Source organism: Lytechinus variegatus, chromosome 7, assembly GCF_018143015.1.
Source record: "Lytechinus variegatus isolate NC3 chromosome 7, Lvar_3.0, whole genome shotgun sequence".
In the NCBI taxonomy this organism is placed as follows: Eukaryota; Metazoa; Echinodermata; class Echinoidea; order Temnopleuroida; family Toxopneustidae; genus Lytechinus; species Lytechinus variegatus.
The window spans coordinates 10,731,301-10,750,496 of NC_054746.1; the positions used below are offsets into that span (position 1 = coordinate 10,731,301).

A 19,196-nucleotide genomic window follows, 5' to 3' on the forward strand; every position below is an offset into this window, starting at 1 on the left:
AAACAATTCACATCCTTAACCTAAGCCCTCTATTGTTTGACTGCATAGTATCAAGGCCCGGTCTCAAGAATATTGTCATCAATAACAAATATGTTCTCAATCAATCAAATGTCAAAAACTCAGAAGCTTGTAATTGTTATTTGTCAGAGAAAATTGAATATTAGTATCATAAAATATGGTTCTTGAGCAAACATTCCTAGAACAAACAGTGCCAGTAATGTCAAATCTGATGGACACAGGCACTACACAAGCACCAAGTTTTATAATACTATTGGGTTCTTATAAAGTTTTCATATTGGTCAGATATAACACTCCTGGTGCTTCAAAATTATTTCTTTCATAACAAAATATGGCACTTCCGCATTTCAAGGAACAAATAATTGTTTGGTACTCATTCACCTCAACTGGGTTGAGAGCTGCAAACGTAGAACAATGTCTTGTATTTGAACCATGAACTTTGTGGTGTACAGTCCAGAGACATATCCACTAGACCTCAACACCTCTATTATTCATTTATTATCATTTTTTATCATCTCTAAAACCTGATACCTTATAAACCTTATAACCACATAAACATAGGAAGTATTGCATACATGTAAGCAGCTACGTCTTGCAGTTATTCAAAGACACCGTTCTCACTACCTTCCTAAAACTAGTTGACTGGAACGGTCAAAATGATCTTGGAAGCGATCTTCCAAACCAGTTCAGAAAACTAGCTGGCGATGTAGTTTTCATAATCGCTTTGCCTCGGTAATCTGGTTTTAGTGTGAGGACACAACCGTTCTTCAGGAAGCGATCTTCACACATTTTGAGCACGCTACTCCACACGGTGGGTGTAGAATGCCTACACTGCGGTTTCAAATTTCACGCAAAACGTGTCACCCCACTGAGAGCATTTCCACAGCAACAAGATCGCTTTACGTGAAGTGATTTTGAAAACCACTTTCGTGTGATCAAATGGGAACGCTAGCAAAGCGATCTTCCCAACTGGTTTCCGGAACCGGTTCCCGGTAAACTAGTTTTAGAAAGCGTAATGAGAACGGTGTACAAGATGACCTGCACTGTGTACCACCTCTGTAATAGAGAAAACAGGACCTTTCAACTGACCTGTATGTGTTCAGCTGGCTGAGGTGTTCTATTAGGTAGACTGTTGGTTTGATTCTGCCTGCTGAACAGACACTCTTGGAGGTCAACGCTCCCAACAGACAGCTCAACCAAGGTCACATTCCAGTGGCTATTGCTCTTGCATTCGCACTCAAGGGTGAACGGAGCTGCTATGAGTCTGTAAGAACAAGTAGTGATGATCATGATAGAATACAGCTTTAAAACAGTACAATGTTCATATGTACCATGTATATATTTTTAAACTGGGGTTATCCATCTTGATTAACTTGTACTTATATTTACAAGAGCATTTATATTTATGTGTAATATATTTTAATATTCTTTTTATGTTACCACATGTATACTGATTGTAGGCCTACATTCTTATCATGTTACACTAGTCAGGATTAACTGATATGTTGTTTAGTCCATTATCATGCATCCTTTTCATCATTGTTTAAAATAGCCAGGTGGTAGCTTTTTATAAAGCTCTTTAACTTTTATTGCTGTCTTTGGATAATTCTGTTACTTTATATGTATTATTTTTACTGATTACTTTGATGGAAATAAATAAATAATGAATGAAACAATGAATGAATGATCAAACTTTTGAAGAAAAATATTGCTTCACCAAATTAGCTCTGATAGCTTAATGTTTTTATTTCAAATCAACTCATTGTTGGTGTAAGTTCATCCTAAAAAATGTAAAACTAATCGTTCTGAGGGGACAAGTTATCCATTATAAAGGAAATCATCCTAACTACATGTATTTACCTGAGATGATCATGGGGGCAGGCCGTCTCGAACCTCTCCGCCCAATCGTCCTGGTCCTTGCGTCGGAAACCGCCCTTGCCCAGAGCGGCAAAGAAATAGCCCGCCCTCTGGGACAGCACCTCCTCTCTGGTCATCCCGCTGCCGACCCTGGTCTGGGATGATGCGGGGGACGGAAGGGAGGATGAGGAGGAGGAAGGGACGGTGGATGCAGGAATGACGGGAGGAGGAGACGGGTCTTCATGGAGGATCGTTGCCGTGATGCTGCTGAATCGGATCTTGTAGCGCGTCATCTCGGCTGCATCGTCCAGGTGGTCAGTGTAACCTGAAGTGAAACAAGGAATAAGGGAGACCTCAGCACATCTATTCTTTCCTCATCAGTGAATAATTATACAAATACCTCTTTTCAAAGACATTGAGTTTCCCAGGAGTGGCAAAATTTCCTTCGGCAAGAAATTTATCCACATTGTGCTGCACCTGACCCAGGTGAGGTAAATGGGTACCTGGCAGGAATTTATTCCTTGAAATGCCACCGTGCTATAAAAGGCTGAGGGGCTAAAGCCAGGGTAATATCCAATTAAGCGTATAGGGACGCATTTGGCAGTGATATGCGCTATATAAGCATGTTGGTATTATTATTATCAGTACATACATAAATAATCACAGAATGTGAAGATTTCTACACTAATAATAATAATAACAATCATATTTAATTCTTAGACATGCATAATTCCATATCAAACATCTCTATGCATGTGGAAGGTATGTCTCAGTTTTTTGTAGGGCTAATACAAGATCTGTGGAGAACTGTTACAAATTAAGCAATTGATTTCATTTTCACTGCAATATGTTACCTTTTTTGTGCCGGTGTTTCTTGTGTCCCGTAGACCTTGGCATAGCAGTTGCCATAGGGGAGGCTCCTGGTGCTCGATACAGGGTGCTTCCATAGCTCATGTGAGTTACGCTGCTAGCTGCTTTACAGATAAGGAGAGATAGGTTTCAATGACAATATCACAGGAATGTTGAATGAGTAAATGACAGGAAAGGTGGTAAAAACTTAAAGGAAACCAAAATACACGGTGAGAATCAAACTTACCAGAAAGAATAAAATGAGAGGAGCAATCTAAAACTTGTTTCATCAAAATCAGTTATAAAGCGAGTTATGGAAGTTTGAAAAGTCTTGTACTTTCTATGGGGATCCTCAAATTGGCAAAAATGCTTCAAAATGGCTGATTTTGTGGGCAACTGTCCACTTGTTTTGTACAAAAATTTTCAGATTTTCCCCTTTATTTTGCACACTTCACATTATCTCCACCTGACCTTGACATATCTGATGTGAATTATATTTTCACATGACATAGGTTATGCTCAGGAGGCAAGATGCAAGTTGAAAGATAATGGGAAAAATCTGGAAAAAATGAAATTTGTGTACAAAACAATTGGAGAGTTGTCCACAAAATCAGCCATTTTGAAGCATGTTTACCAAATTGAGGATCCCACAGAAAGTACAGCAAGACTTTTCAATCATCCATAACTTGCTAATTTCATAACCAATTTTCATAAAAGTGGTTTTAGACTGTTCCTTTCATTTTAAACTCTTTCCAATGAGATTGCTTCTCTTCTCGGTTTCCTTATATTTGGGGATATTTTCTTAGGAAATTTTCTTGAACAGTATTGCAATCTACACACGGAGAATGAAAATACAATGAAATAAATGAATATAAGATCTTATGATTTTCCTCTGTTGAAGCAAAATAAAAAATATAATGCCAGTCTAAAGTAAGGTGTATACATACAAGATCATTTCACCAAATCAACACAAGTGCACTAATACCAGTAATTTATAGAAAAGAGATTTTCAAAAGATTACCTGCATGACTTGTATCTGTTGAACACGAACTGATTGAACTGGACAGAGATGATTCCATGTCATTGGAATGGACAAAGGTCGACAGTGACATCATACTACTCGTCATGGAGAAGAATACATCATCATCATCTGCGGGGGTCAGAGGTCAACAGAACAGAGAAAGATAATGAACCCGGGTTAAAAGTGGCAAATTTAGATATAACCCTTTATGTCTTGGCAAAGTGCATTAGTGTTGCAGTGAGAATCCATCTTGGACCATGAGATGCAATATTGTACATAATCAAGAATCAGATATCTGTTTCATGAATATTCATGAAAGATTACTGTGTTTTTGTTATAGGCTTCTGAAATGGGACTAATGCATTGGTGGAAACCAAATTGAAGGAAAACTTATTTTTCTCATTAATGACAACTTTCATGATATAAGTCACATGTTCTTTCATAATGAGGGAGCATTTCATGAAATGAAGTGATATTTACTGATGATCAGATGCAAGGATTTTAGTAGTTTTAGTTTATAAGAGAGAGAAAATCACTAATTGTTTCAGGGGAAAAACCCCCATTATGATATAAAAAAAAGGTTGAAAAGAAAACTTAGACTACATTGTCTGATAAATCATAGCATAAAATGTGAAGTGCAAAATGAAAAATTGAAAATAGAATTGTAATTACAAAAATATGGACTAAAATAGGGATGATTGAAGTACGTATTTACCTAATGAGTGCTGAAAAGAAGGTTGAAGATCATCATCACAATCATCATCAAGATCATCATCATCATGGAGACTCCATGATCCTTTCTTCATTGTCTGATCTACCTGATGATGCTCCTGATAAAAAAAATATTTTCTTGACATAATATCAATATTGTTCTGTTTTATTATTTTTATACGATTTCAAGTGTTTTCACCATTAGGAGTCTTACAAAGAATTACGATTGTTCTGCAAAGTCAACATATATAATGAATGTTTGTTCAAAAATATTTCTAGATATGAATGTATATCCATAAATCAATTTTAATTCAATATTTCTAGATATGAATGTATATCTATACATTAATTGATTTCTTGACAATTTGGTGTGTTCTTCTTTGTGTACAAAGGACATTTTACAAATTTCCTGTAGAAAAAACTGATGGATTTCCATAGAGTTACGATTGATGGGATCAATCATAACTCTTTGTAAGACGGGGCACAGGGTAGTTTGTTGGGGTTGGAAGCAAGGCTCCCTAAAGGGCACACTGTTGATTCCTTAAATGGGATAACAAAGTCAATATATAGTAATACAACCTTTACTTAATTTGATTTGCATCAATCTTATTTTAATCCTTCCTTTGTTTTTTTCAATGGGTATTACCATGGAAACCTTCATCCCTGAAGATGGGTAGCCGGTCCCCCTGAAACATTGATTCTTCCCTCCTGCTCTTGCTCTACAACTCAGCTTGCTAACTCAAGCCAACCTTCTCTCTTTTATCTAAATACTCAAGCCTCTCATCCTGCCTGCCATTCAAACTTTTCAACTCTTTCTGATTTACAGTCCTTGTCAATTTTTGAATGAATACCGGTACTCTACTATCTAACCACCACTTGTCTCGCCTACCCATTTCACTTCTATCTGTATCCACTTTTCTTCGTCCTTTCTAGGACTTTCCACACGGTGTACGGAAAACCACTTCCGTGATGGTCCATACCACCGTACAAATCAACAACGCAATCTAATTTGTTTTGTGCTTCGAACAACAACAAAAGTAAACACATGATAACAATATTTACTTGTATATCAGTCTCTATCCGTTGGTAATCCTCCGGTTGCATAATTTTGTTAGGCTGGCGCCCCCGTACGGTAGCTACATCCGAAGTTGCTAAATTCAAAAAAAAATGACACAATTTCTATTAATCTCAACGCAATAATAGAAAAGAAATCAATCAGATAACTCATTACAGGACAAGTCCACCCCAACAAAAACTTGATTTGAATAAAAAGAGAAAAAAATCAAGCATAACACTGAAAATTTCATCAAAATCGGATGTAAAATAAGAAAGTTATGGCATTTTAAAGTTTTGCTTATTTTCAACAAAATAGTTATATGAACGAGACACATCCAAATGAGAAAGTTGATGACATCACTCACTCACTATTTCTTTTGTATTTCATTATATGAAATATTTTTATTTTCTCGTCATTGTCATATGAAATGAAGTTTCATTCCTCCCTGAACACGTGGAATTCCATTATTTTAACATTTTGTGCTTCAGGCAAGGAGGTCCTGATCGTCAAATTCGTAAAAATTGAAATATTGTATAATTCAAACAATAAAAAACAAAAGAAATAGTGAGTGAGTGACATCATCGACTCTCTCATTTGGATGTAACTGGCTCGTCCATATAACTATTTTGTTGAAAATAAGCAAAACTTTGAAATGTCGTAACTTTCTTATTTTACATCCGATTTTGATGAAATTTTCAGCATTGTGCTTGTCTGATTTTTCTCTATTAATTCAAATCAACATTTTTCTGAGGTGGACTTGACCTTTATAAAAAAAGGTCTGCTTATGATTGAACATTAGACTAAATGACAATTACACCCATTGACATACTTGCCAACATTTAAAAATGCAAAAGCTGAACAACCAATGGCCAGGGGTCCGACTAGGCCCCCAGCACGGTCCATGAGCAGAGCCATAAGTGGTTTTAAGAAGGCAGTTTCCCCTGAAATTCCTGTATTTTACCAACTTTAATCCTAAAATAGCTGTACTATTTTTTATGCATTGAGGACTTAGGGGATGGGCATGAATGGGTCTATGGCGATTTTTTTTCTTCCCACATTTCTTTTCTCACATGAAATTTCAGGACATCTTCATTTTTGGCAATTTTGAAAATCAGGACAGTTGGCAGGTCTGCAGTGTTGGACCAAATGTTAATTAGACCAAATTGACAGTAGACCATTTGAGAAGTAGACCTGGTGCGAGGAGACCAAGTGGATATAAACAAATGAAAGATATCAGAGAAGATAGAGCATTAGAATTACCAGGAGACAGAAATCCACTGAAGAGTTCCGTCAAGAGATGCACTTGTTTAGGAGAAAGGAAGAAATTCACCGAAGCAAGGTAGACATCCAGGTCGGCCTAACAAAGGAAAAGAAGAAATAATTGATGAACGTGTAATCCAAAGTGACTTTTCCTAGCAGTTCAGCTATTTAAAATCAATAATAGATATGTATAACTTTTTATCAGTCAATGATATTCAACAGCATGCATGTATAATGGATGTAAATATATACCGTATGTACATTTTGGAAATATTTCAAGGGATAGACTCCTCCAAAACCCCAATAGTGATTAAATAATATGAACAAACTTGCAGTCAAAAATTTTTATACAAAATCAATGTGCCATTTTGATTTTTGGAGATTAAAAGTTGTATACTTCACTGAAAGTCATTATTGATAACTGCATCAAAGCCTTTGTTTTTAACCAATAGATCAAAATCATGTATTTGTGTGACATACTACCATGACACTATTTCATCAAGTTTATTATCATTGGCAAGCTACAAGCAACTGCTACTTAACTCGTGTAACAACTTTACAATTAATCATAACTGAAAGTCTTCAGCAAAATCATACACAGAGAGTTATAAGCTGTTGGAACTATTGACTGCATATCTTCATTTTAAAACCCATGTTGCATCAGATCACCATTTAAAGTTGAAGGATTTAAAAAAGGAAAATTTTCAAAGGCAAGACATTTTTTGGCAATCCAGGTACAAAAATAATGATCAGTTGTAACTATTAATCTCTTTAGGTTATATCCTATCATTAGATCAGTGGAGCGTTCCATCAACACTTGTCATCCGACAAACAACTTTCAGTGATTTTGATTTGGCAGAGAAGCACAGGTGTCTGACTGTCACTATGGTTGCTATCCAATAAAATTGACTTCGTAAGATGAAATATCTCAGAGACTTTCTTATAAAACACTTCTTAGGTCACAATTTAATGAGGATGGAGTTTTTTTTATTATCCACATTCTGATGAGAAAACAAACCTTTGGTCCAGCTATATGATCATTCTGTTTGATCTTGACCTTGAGTTCTTGTTTTCCAGCACACTCTCCGACCAGGCATGACCCTAGAAGGTCAGCTGTGAAGGCAGATGACCCAAGACCTTTGACCCCATTCATCTCACGAGGGTGTTGGGGAGGCATTTCAGGGGAGGAGGCCGCATGCAGGAATGTACTCTGCTCCATCCCTCCGCTGGTGTTCAGACCTTGGGGAAAATTGGGATAAAGGTGAATATATATATAAACATACATATATTCACTATATAAATATATATGTACATCTGCAACTAACTAATTTACTTTAAACATCTACTGGAACAACAACAATCAATCTATCTATCTGTCTGTCTGTCCGTCCGCCCGTCCATCCATCCATTTACCTCTCTAAAAAAGTAGGACTCTGATGTTAAAGTCGATTGGTAGTGCATCCATTATGTAACACATAACTTGTACTAATTATCAGATGCATTTCCTTTTCAACTCATGAAAATGATAATACTTAGAAATAAGAAAAATTGATTTATGTTATGTCATCACGATGCTTTGGAAATCCTCACCTTTAGACAAAGCATCTCTCAAGAGGTCTGATGAGGATGGAGGAGAACTGGTCGGGGAGACGACCCAAACAGACTGGCGTTGCTGCTCCGGGAACTCCTCGCACCTCACCGTCACCCCCATCATCTGTAGGTTCTTGTGCACGAAGGCTGCAGGTTCAAAGCGCGGCGGGCTGGAAGGATCCACGCTGCTCCCCTGGTCCCGATGGACGGCTTCCTGTGCATCCTCGTCAAAGAAACGTAACCTATAATATGAACATAAAAAACAAAATATGTAGTCTTAATTAAAATGTGAACAGGGGTACTCCAGGCAGAAAATAAAATATTCAATGAGCAAGCTGATGATGTCATATCCCCACTTGCTTTTTTGTATTTTATAACGTGAAATCAAGTTTATTCGATTTTATTTCCTCCAAGAACAAAAACAAATTGGATTGACAACTGATTAAGTGCATAGGGCGAAAGTTGATGAGTAAAAAATGACTTTAAAACTGGTGCTAAATTTTTTTTTTTTGAAAAATTAACTGCAATATAATGAAAGAAAATGGTCAACATTTCAATGTATCCAATGACATTGTCCTACCCCTGAAATATCACTGTGACTCGATCATTTGTCTCAGCATTACAATAATAAAGTGATTTTCCTCAAAATTTGAGACACTTCCTTTTCACCCTACTAACACTGTGTATTGCAAGTCACTTTGAGTGGTGAAATCAGAGTATTTTTTTCGCAAATAAGAGGAAAAACTACTGGGTAGTTAATTCTAAGACAGCGGAAATCAATTCTAAATAAAAGACATGGGACTTACATCTAAAGCAGGATGAATGGAGGTAATTTAATTGTGAAACGACCCTTTACTCTGAAGCCCTAATTACTTCGCTCTGTCCTGAATACCCACACCTAAATTTTTTCTCTCTCTTTTAAAGTGAGTGATAACAAAGGCCTCTGGAAATCAAACGATATCATGATGCAAGATTAGCCCACTTTGGTATCATACTCAGTAGTTCCAAACAAAATAAAGTTAATGTTCACACTTTTATTTTGACAGCCACCTTGAGACTACACCCACAGTACAATTAAGCCATCCATCAGGCTAAATAAAGACGAGAAAAAAATATGGCTTTTTTACCAAGAAACAGGACGTTTTTAGTCAAGGTAGCTATGAATAGTCTAGTGTATATTTCAAGTCCAACAATGAAAAAATCCTTGGGAGAAAATTAAAAAGTTCTATATTTATCCCATGTCTGAGATTGTCTTACACTATTCATCTTTGTCAATAGTGTTTTACCCTCAAAAGGCACTGAACTCGGCCAGTTCATGGGACTGAGATCGGGTAGAAATGACAAAAGAAATGGATTGCGTGGAGTATTTTGTGAAATATCCTGTTTATGTTCAAATTTAAAATAGGACCAATTCTCGAACCAGTCTGAGACTGAAGATAGAAAATGACTTGCATCATTTTGATGATTTAGGTTTTAGCATGGTCTCCTCAAGTCACTATAGGACAAGGCAATGACTGAAGCTTTATTCTACCCCATGCGGTGTGTTTATACCACCCTTCCACATGGTAAAAGAATCGTAATTTGAGTGATGATTCCAGTAAAAAATAAGGCTAATGACAAATTTTTAGCATGCATGAAACCAAACTAGAACATGATTACAATCACGAACGCTAATCACAATCATGGATTCAAATTCTACTCCTGAGGTGAATTCTACGTAAGTTTCACTCAAATTACAGTATGAATTTTGCGTGTGAAAGGCTTGACCTCCAAAACGTCTTTTGGGGGCAGAGCTTATGTGACCCTTTAACCACTTCCATAGAGATAATATAAATGTCATGCACTCATCGTAGTTTGTATTTGCAATGCAGTGCTTTGATTTACAAGTCACCGAGGACACATACCGCTTTCGCTCGGGAATTCAAATTCAAATCAGTTTTCGAGTGAGCGTGTGAAAAGTCCGATGATTCTAAAGACGAATTGCAATCATCATTACAATGATGATTCAAGATTCACATGTGAAAAGGACCTAAAAACATTCTTTCCATTTTCAAATCATTATCAGTGAGAACTAGAAAAAACAATGAAGTTGATATAAGAAGGAAATAAACATCCCAAAACTTTGTATCTATTAAAAAGTAAAGCCTACTACATCCTTTATAACCTGCTTGACAAATAAATTCACCAAAATCTTCTGGCTTCTTAAATAATATCCTCAATTGAAATGCCCCCAAACTAGCCTCTTCCATGAGCATGAAAACTTTGCATCGTAAATGGGCCTATTCGTGTGACATCACATCAGGGTATCATAGAATAGTGATGTCCCCGGCTGTGCAGATAGAACAATGCAAGAGCTATGGAGGAACTTTGTAACATGTTTTTAAAAAGGTTAAAAGTTATATAACCCGAAACCCTACATATGTTTATTCATATCATGTTTGTAGGTGCCTTGCACTCTAAGACCAATAACATTGGGCGAAAAGTGAGGAAGTAGTGTGTTTCACAAGATTTCTCTCGAATGATTGCCATGTGTCAACATTATGGAAATGCAAACCCAACACATTAAACAGATGAATCTTGCACATCTTTTCATGAGCATTTGGCAGGAAAAAAAGGAAGTTGTTAAATCTGCGATATATAACTGACCAACCCAACAATGATTCCTACCTACCCCTATTAAACTTTGTTGGAGTATTGGATAATATCTCACAACTCGAATCTCTGTTACTTTAACAAATTAACGGTACACTGACATTCTTTTCTTTGCTTACCAAATACATGTAAAAATACTAGCTGTGCAGCAATTGGTCTGACTTTAGGAGTTTTTATCAATTTTTTCATAAACAATCAACTATTATATGAAAAAATAAACATATTAAAAAAGGGTGGATATTTTTTTATTTTTAATAATTATAATATGTAACTACACTCTCAGTAATGGATCACCAAAGTCTCCGGTTTTGGTTTAATCTAATTACAGTAACAGCACAATTATGAGCATGACCATAAGCATGTATGACTAAATTCAAATCTTAGTTTAACTGTCTACTGCATTATATTATAATGCTAAATCCCTATTCTCATAGCTTAGAGGTCTAGACATCGGCTCTTCATTTATAGAAACAAGAATAGTGCCATATCATCATGGGGCTATACCAGAGAAAAATCCTTTCCTGAATTGAGTGTTTCATGAAGCAAATAGCAAGTGATTTTTCACTGACTAGTTCATTCTGAGCCAATAGGATGCAAGAATTTCAGTAGCTTATAACAGCTGTCAGTGAAAATCACTGATTACCTGTTTCATGAAATGCTCCCCCTGTGTGATGTTCTCCTCTTACCTCCCTCCTCAAGGGAGTGGAGGGAGGGGGGGGGGGGGGAAGAAACAGACATATAAAATACCATTTCCGCCATGTAACGACCACCCAGAGGGCTAGCAATAATCATAGACAGGCTTGTTAAGTAGCATGTTTGTATTTTCAGCCCCGGTAAAGTCCAATTGTTATGTGCCGAGATTAGCCCTAGGGGATGCCTACAGACATGCGGGAGGATCACAAAGCGCGTGTCCTTCACCCACTTCTATCTTTGCTCCGCCACAGAGAATTCTTCCTAATCGCCTCCTATAGGTGACAGCTCATCCACAAAGAGTGGCATAAAAGAGAATTTAATTTGAAATAGGAAACAAAAGCACGAGGGTGAAAATTCTCATGTTTTTCTAGTTTTTTTTTACCCCCGCTGTATTTCTGGAGGCATTATGCTGCTATACACAACATGCTTTTATTATTTTTTATCCCAGCCTTCAACTCCATCTTTGTGCTGACGAACATACCAAGCTTCTTTCAGAGAGTTCCCATGATCACGTTCACGGCCAATCAAAAAAGTTCTCCAAAAGAATTCCTTTTTTTTACATTTCCAAGTTCCAACACAAAGTGAAAACAAAGCAGGGGGATGTTCTTTTTGACTGAAACACAAAGACACATCTCCGATGCGTGCAATGAATCAAGTTGCTGGGCACGTCACTGGAAACTTCAGGCTGGCCTTGGGAAAATGAAATATACTTCAAATGAGCGAGAGGGTAGGAGATCAACATCGATCAAAGGACGTAATGGCTTGTCGTAATCTCCTATAATAGGATTTCATTGAAATTTTGAGGTACTGAGGTGGGTCAAGTTTGCCTCCGACTCATAAAGAGCATGGAGCATCCCCCGACAGTCGATCCAATGAATTGGCGTCCTTCGGCAGGTAATCCCATTGTTACAAAGTCACATTCCAGATCTTTTCAAAATAGTTTAGATGATCACGTTCAAGGATTATTTATTCCTATACCTAGACAAATTTTTCTGTGTGAAGAGGTGAGCGAGTCCACATGAAATTAAAAGGAAAAGGGTGACAAGGATTTCATGTTAGATTGATTTAAAAATGTAATTTGAAAAATGTGATTTGAATTTTGACTTCTCAAACAAAACATGGCTGCTCTTAATAAACTCACAATGCATCCAAATAATAAATTTAACATTCATTAACATTGCGTGGTAACTTAAGACTTTGCATACTTTTTGTCACCCTCAAACTTATGCTTTCATCCACCCCTTCCCCTCCTCCTTCCTGTCCCCTTCCCCTCCCTACCCCCTTCCTCTCCCCTCCCTTCCCCTCTGTCTACCCCTCCCCTCCCCCCCTCTCTCTCTCTTATAATTCCCCTTTCCGGAAATAAACTCCAACAGTTTTAATATCCTTGTATCAGATTTCCCACCAGCTATCAAATTTCCCTAATTTTCTCTTGTCCTTCAAACAACGATAAATTTCAACTGAAATATAACAGGCAACAAATCAAACATGTATAAATCAAACAAAAACATCAAATTTCTTCTAAACTTTAAAAAAAGAAAAAAAGTTACAAGGGAGGTGCTTTTTGATAATAATGTCAGAAAAGGTGAAGGCTATACAACACAGGAGGTAGACTCCAATCAAAATACCATCATAGAATCAAATATCTGGTCAATATACATCAGAGTGTCTATCAATCAATCTATGAATCAAAAAAAAAAAGAAAGAATGAAATGTTGATATTCCCACAATATGACACTTTCATGTAGTATCTTAGTTGCTCACTTCATCGTAATCCATTATACGCTAAAGTGCTAGTTCAAGGCAATCTTTCACACTAAATATATTTATAAAGCGAGGAGATTGAAGGTCTCCGAGCATGGGAAAAGAGCTTGATTACAAGGTTAGCCCAGCAGGGAGAAACCAAAGAAATCTTCCACTACACTTCATTTTCAACCGATTCTAAAACATTTCAACAATTCAATCACTTTAAGCAGCCCCCTTTTAAAAACATGAAACCACCCCCCTATTCGCAAGAATTAGAGAGTAGCATGTTTGATAAAAACATCAAAGAGGGTGTGGAGCTGGAGATTTGTATGTGTTTCTTTCCTCCAGGTTTGAAGTTGACAATAAAAATATATGAATAAGGGAGATAAGTTTACAATTTATAATTCATAACATTTCCACAATTTACTCACCACAAACTGCCCCCTTTTCAAATCCTGAAAACCCCCCATTTTTTATCGAAGTTAGAGAATAGCATGTATGATAAAAAAAAATATGCAGGGCTAAATTTTTCTTTAGTGTAATATATATATTTTCTATAACACATTAAATTGTTAGTTCAAAATTAAAAATGAAATGAAGATACATGTATAAAGAAGAAAGATGTATGCAGTTAACAAACTATAATTTACCTTATTTGAAAATACCCCCCTTTAAAAACTCTCATTCTCTCAAAGTTAGAGAGCAGCATGTTTTATAAATTATCAAAGAACATGCTGGTTGGAAACTTTTTTTTTCTATAGCACTCATTGGCTTACAGATGGGGGCTCTTGTCCCCCTTAAAATATTTCGCGACCAAGAAAAAAACAGAAACTTAAAAAAGAGAATAGGGTGAAACATGATGATTTTCTGAATATCATATTGGAATCTATCACAAAATTTAATTTCTGGAATAAAAATGTCAAATTTTTTGCTCCCTTGCTCACAACTTTTTGAAATAAATTTTACGTGATATGCCATATCTAGCCCCCTCAAAATTTTTGGCTCAGCATGCCACTGATAGCACTCCAAAGGTGGTAGATTTAAAATTTAAAACAAAATAAAGATACACGTATGAAGAAGTCAGATAATAAAGTTAATGTACAATTCTAAATAAACAACAATTTAAGCACTTTAAAGTTTAAACAGCCCCTTTTCAAAACCTCTGGGTGAGATAAAAAGTAAGAGAATAGCATGCTTTAATAGAAACATCAGCCTGATCTGATTGTTAACTAGATTGTATGAAATGGAAGAATTTATAGCTATTTGAAATAACAAAAGGAGTGTCCACGAATGAAGGTGGCGAGACATGACACAGTGGTTATCCACTTTAAATTGTTACAATTTCTTATAAATATAATGCATCATTTGTATTTGTTCAACTGTATTGAATTGAATGTACCTTGAGGTAACCAATTAAACATTTAAACACAAAAATAAAATAAAAAGCTATTTCAGAAACTATATATTTATACACACAAAAGCCATCATTAAAAAAAATAAAGTCAATAACAAATTACTCCTTTAACATTTTTCAGAAATATGGGTGATTAACAATTAATTAATTTGCTAATTTTAGGTATTTCAGGCAAATATTTCTTTCTAACCTTCAGAGGATGATTACAAAGGGGGATATAAGAAATTATAAACTGCTGACTCAGTCACTATCTTTGTGCAGTGCAACATCAGGGCCCCGGAACATAAAAGCTTAGTAATTGATCACAAGGCTATTTTTTACAATTGATCTTACATAATGATCAATGCAATCAATCGTAGAATTAGACCCATGATCAATCGCTAAGATTCATATTACAGGGCACTCACCGTGTTTGTTTGTTTGACAGCTTTTGACAACGTGAGGAAAATAATCGTGAAATGAGGAAAGGCTTGGCTTGTGATGTGTGGATATTTTGCCATACCTTTATTCAACACAGACAATAGAGGTGATGATAATACCTGTCTGTCATCACCGTGCCGCTTAAAACCACAAAGGTAAATTTTATAAACATTGGAAAATAATTTTTGTTTGATACCGGTAATAAAAGTTTAAACATCGCAGAAAAGGAGAGGCATTGTCAATATAGCACATACCATTCATTGTTATATCTATGGGCAGGAGAGGGTAGGCCTACTTCACGTGAAGTAAGAATTTTTAGCATTTCAATAAACCTTGCGCAACTTCAAGCTTGCATGAGTTGAAACACAATTCAAGGTAATTGCACAAGATCATCCTCTATCTTAGTTTGGAAAAAGTCCCACGACTAGTAGAATGTGACTTTACCTATCTAGAATGTGAATTTACCTATCTTACATCTTTTAGGTGAACTGCTGATTGGTACCACTTCATCTACGTTCCATTTCATCTCATCCCATGATCCCACACTGTCTAATCCTAGGTTACATGTACCTACAACCAGCGTTGTGGCCCAGTGGATTAGTCTTCTGACTTTGAAACAGAGGGTCGTGGGTTCTAATCCCAGCCATGGCCTAATTTCCTTCAGCAAGAAATTCATCCACATTGTGCTGCACTCAACCCAGGTGAGGTGAATGAGTACCTGGAAGGAATTTATTCCTTGAAATGCCACCGCGCTATAAAAGGCTACGGGGCTAAAGCTGAGGTAATAATATCCAAGTACTTTGGAAGCGCATAGGGACGTTATGACATAATGTGATGCGCTATAAGAACTGCATTATTATCATCATTATTATTACAACCAGTTTGTCTACATGTATGTATCATTTGGTCTCATTACCATGATGTCACTTTAACATTTTGACTAATTTACAGTTACGCTATAACCACTTTCATCTAACATCCACTTGGTCCTACACCAATTAGTCTATATGGTTAGATGAGATGTTTATGAACCAAATTTCCATTTCAGAAAGTAAAAATACTAATTAGGCACAGCGGATATTACATCAGGTGGGCACTGATATCAGACCATAAGCCGGTATCAACACAAAGCTTAGCAATGATCGTAAACACACTTTTCTAGGATTGATTCCATTGACTACAATGTACAATCAATCGTTAAAATCAAGCGTACGATTAATCGCTAGCCTTTGTGTTACGGTACCCTTGCGAAGTGAAGCCCAAATGGAAATTAGAACAAACTGATAGTACATGTACATCCAATGGGTTTAGCTCATGGGGTAGAAGACTATCTGAAAAGAAGACCTACTGCTTGTTGACCAAAATGAATATAATCTCTCAACCTCTCTCTCTCTCTCTAAATAACCCTTTCATCCACCCTTTCCACTCCCCTCCTCTTGCTTTCCCCTTCCCATTCCCCCCTCCCCTCTCCTCTCCTCTCCTCTCCTCTCCTCCCCTCCCCTCCCCTCCTCCTCCCCTCCTCCCCTCCCCTCCCCTCCCCTCCCCTCCCCTCCCCTCCCCTCCCCTCCCCTCCCCTCCCCTCTCCTCTCCTCTCTTCTCCTCTCCTCTCCTCTCCTCCCTTCCCCTCCCCCTTCCTCCCTTTCCTTTCCTTTCCCGTCCCTTCCCCCCCTCTCCAGTCGACCAAATGCTTGTTGACCAAGTGGATGTAAAACCTATCTTTAGTGTCAAAATGATAGTACATACCTCTCAATATGGACTTCTAAAGCTATTCCTGTGCTGGACCCCTGTGGAACATGTTCTAATCGGACAACAGTCTCAATCAAGGTCACTTCCACTCGCATCAAAACTGAAAAAAATAACACAAAAAATAGTAGTAAGTATAAACAATTCATCATATTGCATTTTCTTGATAAAGATAATAACATGGGCACAAGGAAAATAAAGACTATTTCATAACAATTCCATGTCATTTGTAGTTCTGAAATACCCCCTTCCCAATCAAGATCTATTTGGGCTTGCCCTAATAGGTAGGCTGTTACAAAATGACTGCCAGCCGTAGGGCGCATAGAAGTTATTGTTTGCTTATTGTTATTGTTAATGTTGTACACTGCATTACAATTATATTATATTGGATGGCTCAGAATGGAATACAAGAAATATTCCAAGAGTTCAGGAAAATATTCCACGAATCACAGATGAGTGGAATATTGGCCCTAACAAGTGGAATATTTCTGGTATTTCATGAAATAACGCCATCCAATATCATTATTATCATCTATCCCACCCCCCCCCCCAAAAAAAAGGAGGGAGAAATTTTTGGGAAAATTGAATAGGATATTTTCATATTTTGTACAGTAACCTATGGGATATTCGTCGGATTTCGGTCCTTTTTCGGGATATGCCCCTGATAACTGCACAGGCAACTGATGCAAACCAAATACAGGTTTTTAATGCATCGCTAGAACACTCTATATAGAAGGTAAATTAATTATATTCAATGCACAGTGATAGATCTATAGTTGATGAGAAATTATGGTTGGCCTAAGAATTTGCAATGGCTATATGACGGCCATCATAGAGACAGCCTAAACTAAGTGCCAGTTGGAAAGATATAGGCCTATCAGAAAACAAACTAGTAAACCTTGATTTTATTTTTTCCCCTTTTTCATTGATTAACAAAAAAATGATAATTTAAATTAATATTATGGCTTGTACGTGTAACTCAAAATTTTGTTTCTTAACTTTACAATCAAGAACATACAAGCTCATATTTTCAATAAACAGGAAATAGAGAGATAAATAATTATCTCACGTCTGTGGCACAGATAGTGAAGGACGGTGCTCCTCTTCTGTCGTAAATGGGTCAAGCATAACAGTTTTCTACAAGAGGTGTTATACATCGGAACAAGGAATACCCTTCAAAGAAATTAGGTTGCACCATCAACTTAGCCTAGTTCCAGTGTTTGACTCAACCGATAAACAAATTCATGACATTGTCCTTTTGTGTGCAAGTCAGAAGACATATGTAGGGTCTATCTCTAGCATGTGATATTATGTGCTCATCATGAATATATTTTCATCTTTATTGCAACACCGACAAATTGTTCTTTTCATCAAAATTCTTTTCCCTTCAATTTAAACCTAATGAATTGTTCATTCATCTCTTTCTATTCTTTAGTAATATCAATTGTTACCTTACTACATGTAAATATTTTTCACAACAGTGACAGAATGGCATCATTGGTTATTTATTGACATACATGTACCAACCAGGATGTGCATATAATTGTTCAATCAAGTCAAGCAGAACTTTAAAATGTCACAACTTTTATTTCATATCCAATTTTGATTAAATGTGTTTAAGCATATTGAATTTATCTCTTTTTAATCAAATCAACTCTTTTTTTCTGGGGGGTGGGGCTTACAATTTTGTGTGCTCTACTGCTCTAAACTCAAATCATCACATCTCATACCATAGTCATAAATGTGTTTTCTTTATAAAATTTTTCAAAATTATTGGTAATATTAATATTCTTCACACCCCTTTATACATATCTTTTTTTAAAATTATTCTGTTCCCCCACTCGCCCTTATATTTCTGTAGAGCGCCCTCTTTGTTTACATCTCACTGTCTTCCACTTCCATTCCTTGCAGAGTTCACAGTGGGGGCATGACGGCCCTGAGTATAGCTAGTGATATTGACAATCACCCTATTGACCAATTGAATCTCCCTTCATTACCCCTGTAGGCGTATTCAGACCGACTCTATCAGCAGAATACCCCATAAATTTATGAGAACTTGTCCAGGTCTCAATATAATATACGCAATAGTTATTTTTTGCATTCGTACTGACCCGAAAAAGACCCTTTCTGGGTAAGTTCTTGAGGTTAAAAGCATGTGCAGTATGGTC

At 36.6% G+C, this 19,196-nt stretch overlaps 1 protein-coding gene across 1 annotated transcript in view; it reads right to left on the reverse strand.

Moving 5' to 3' along the window:
* LOC121418425 (autophagy-related protein 2 homolog B-like) overlaps positions 1-19,196 on the reverse strand; it is a 69,031-nt gene that overhangs the window by 38,240 nt on the left and 11,595 nt on the right. Inside the window, exons 4-13 of the mRNA XM_041612278.1 lie at positions 17,029-17,131; positions 8,364-8,605; positions 7,792-8,012; positions 6,774-6,870; positions 5,519-5,607; positions 4,461-4,575; positions 3,746-3,874; positions 2,730-2,846; positions 1,879-2,200; positions 1,108-1,282 (exon numbers count right to left, since the gene is read on the reverse strand). Coding sequence (XP_041468212.1) covers positions 1,108-1,282; positions 1,879-2,200; positions 2,730-2,846; positions 3,746-3,874; positions 4,461-4,575; positions 5,519-5,607; positions 6,774-6,870; positions 7,792-8,012; positions 8,364-8,605; positions 17,029-17,131 — 1,610 coding nt within the window. The remainder of the gene's footprint in view (positions 1-1,107; positions 1,283-1,878; positions 2,201-2,729; positions 2,847-3,745; positions 3,875-4,460; positions 4,576-5,518; positions 5,608-6,773; positions 6,871-7,791; positions 8,013-8,363; positions 8,606-17,028; positions 17,132-19,196) is intronic.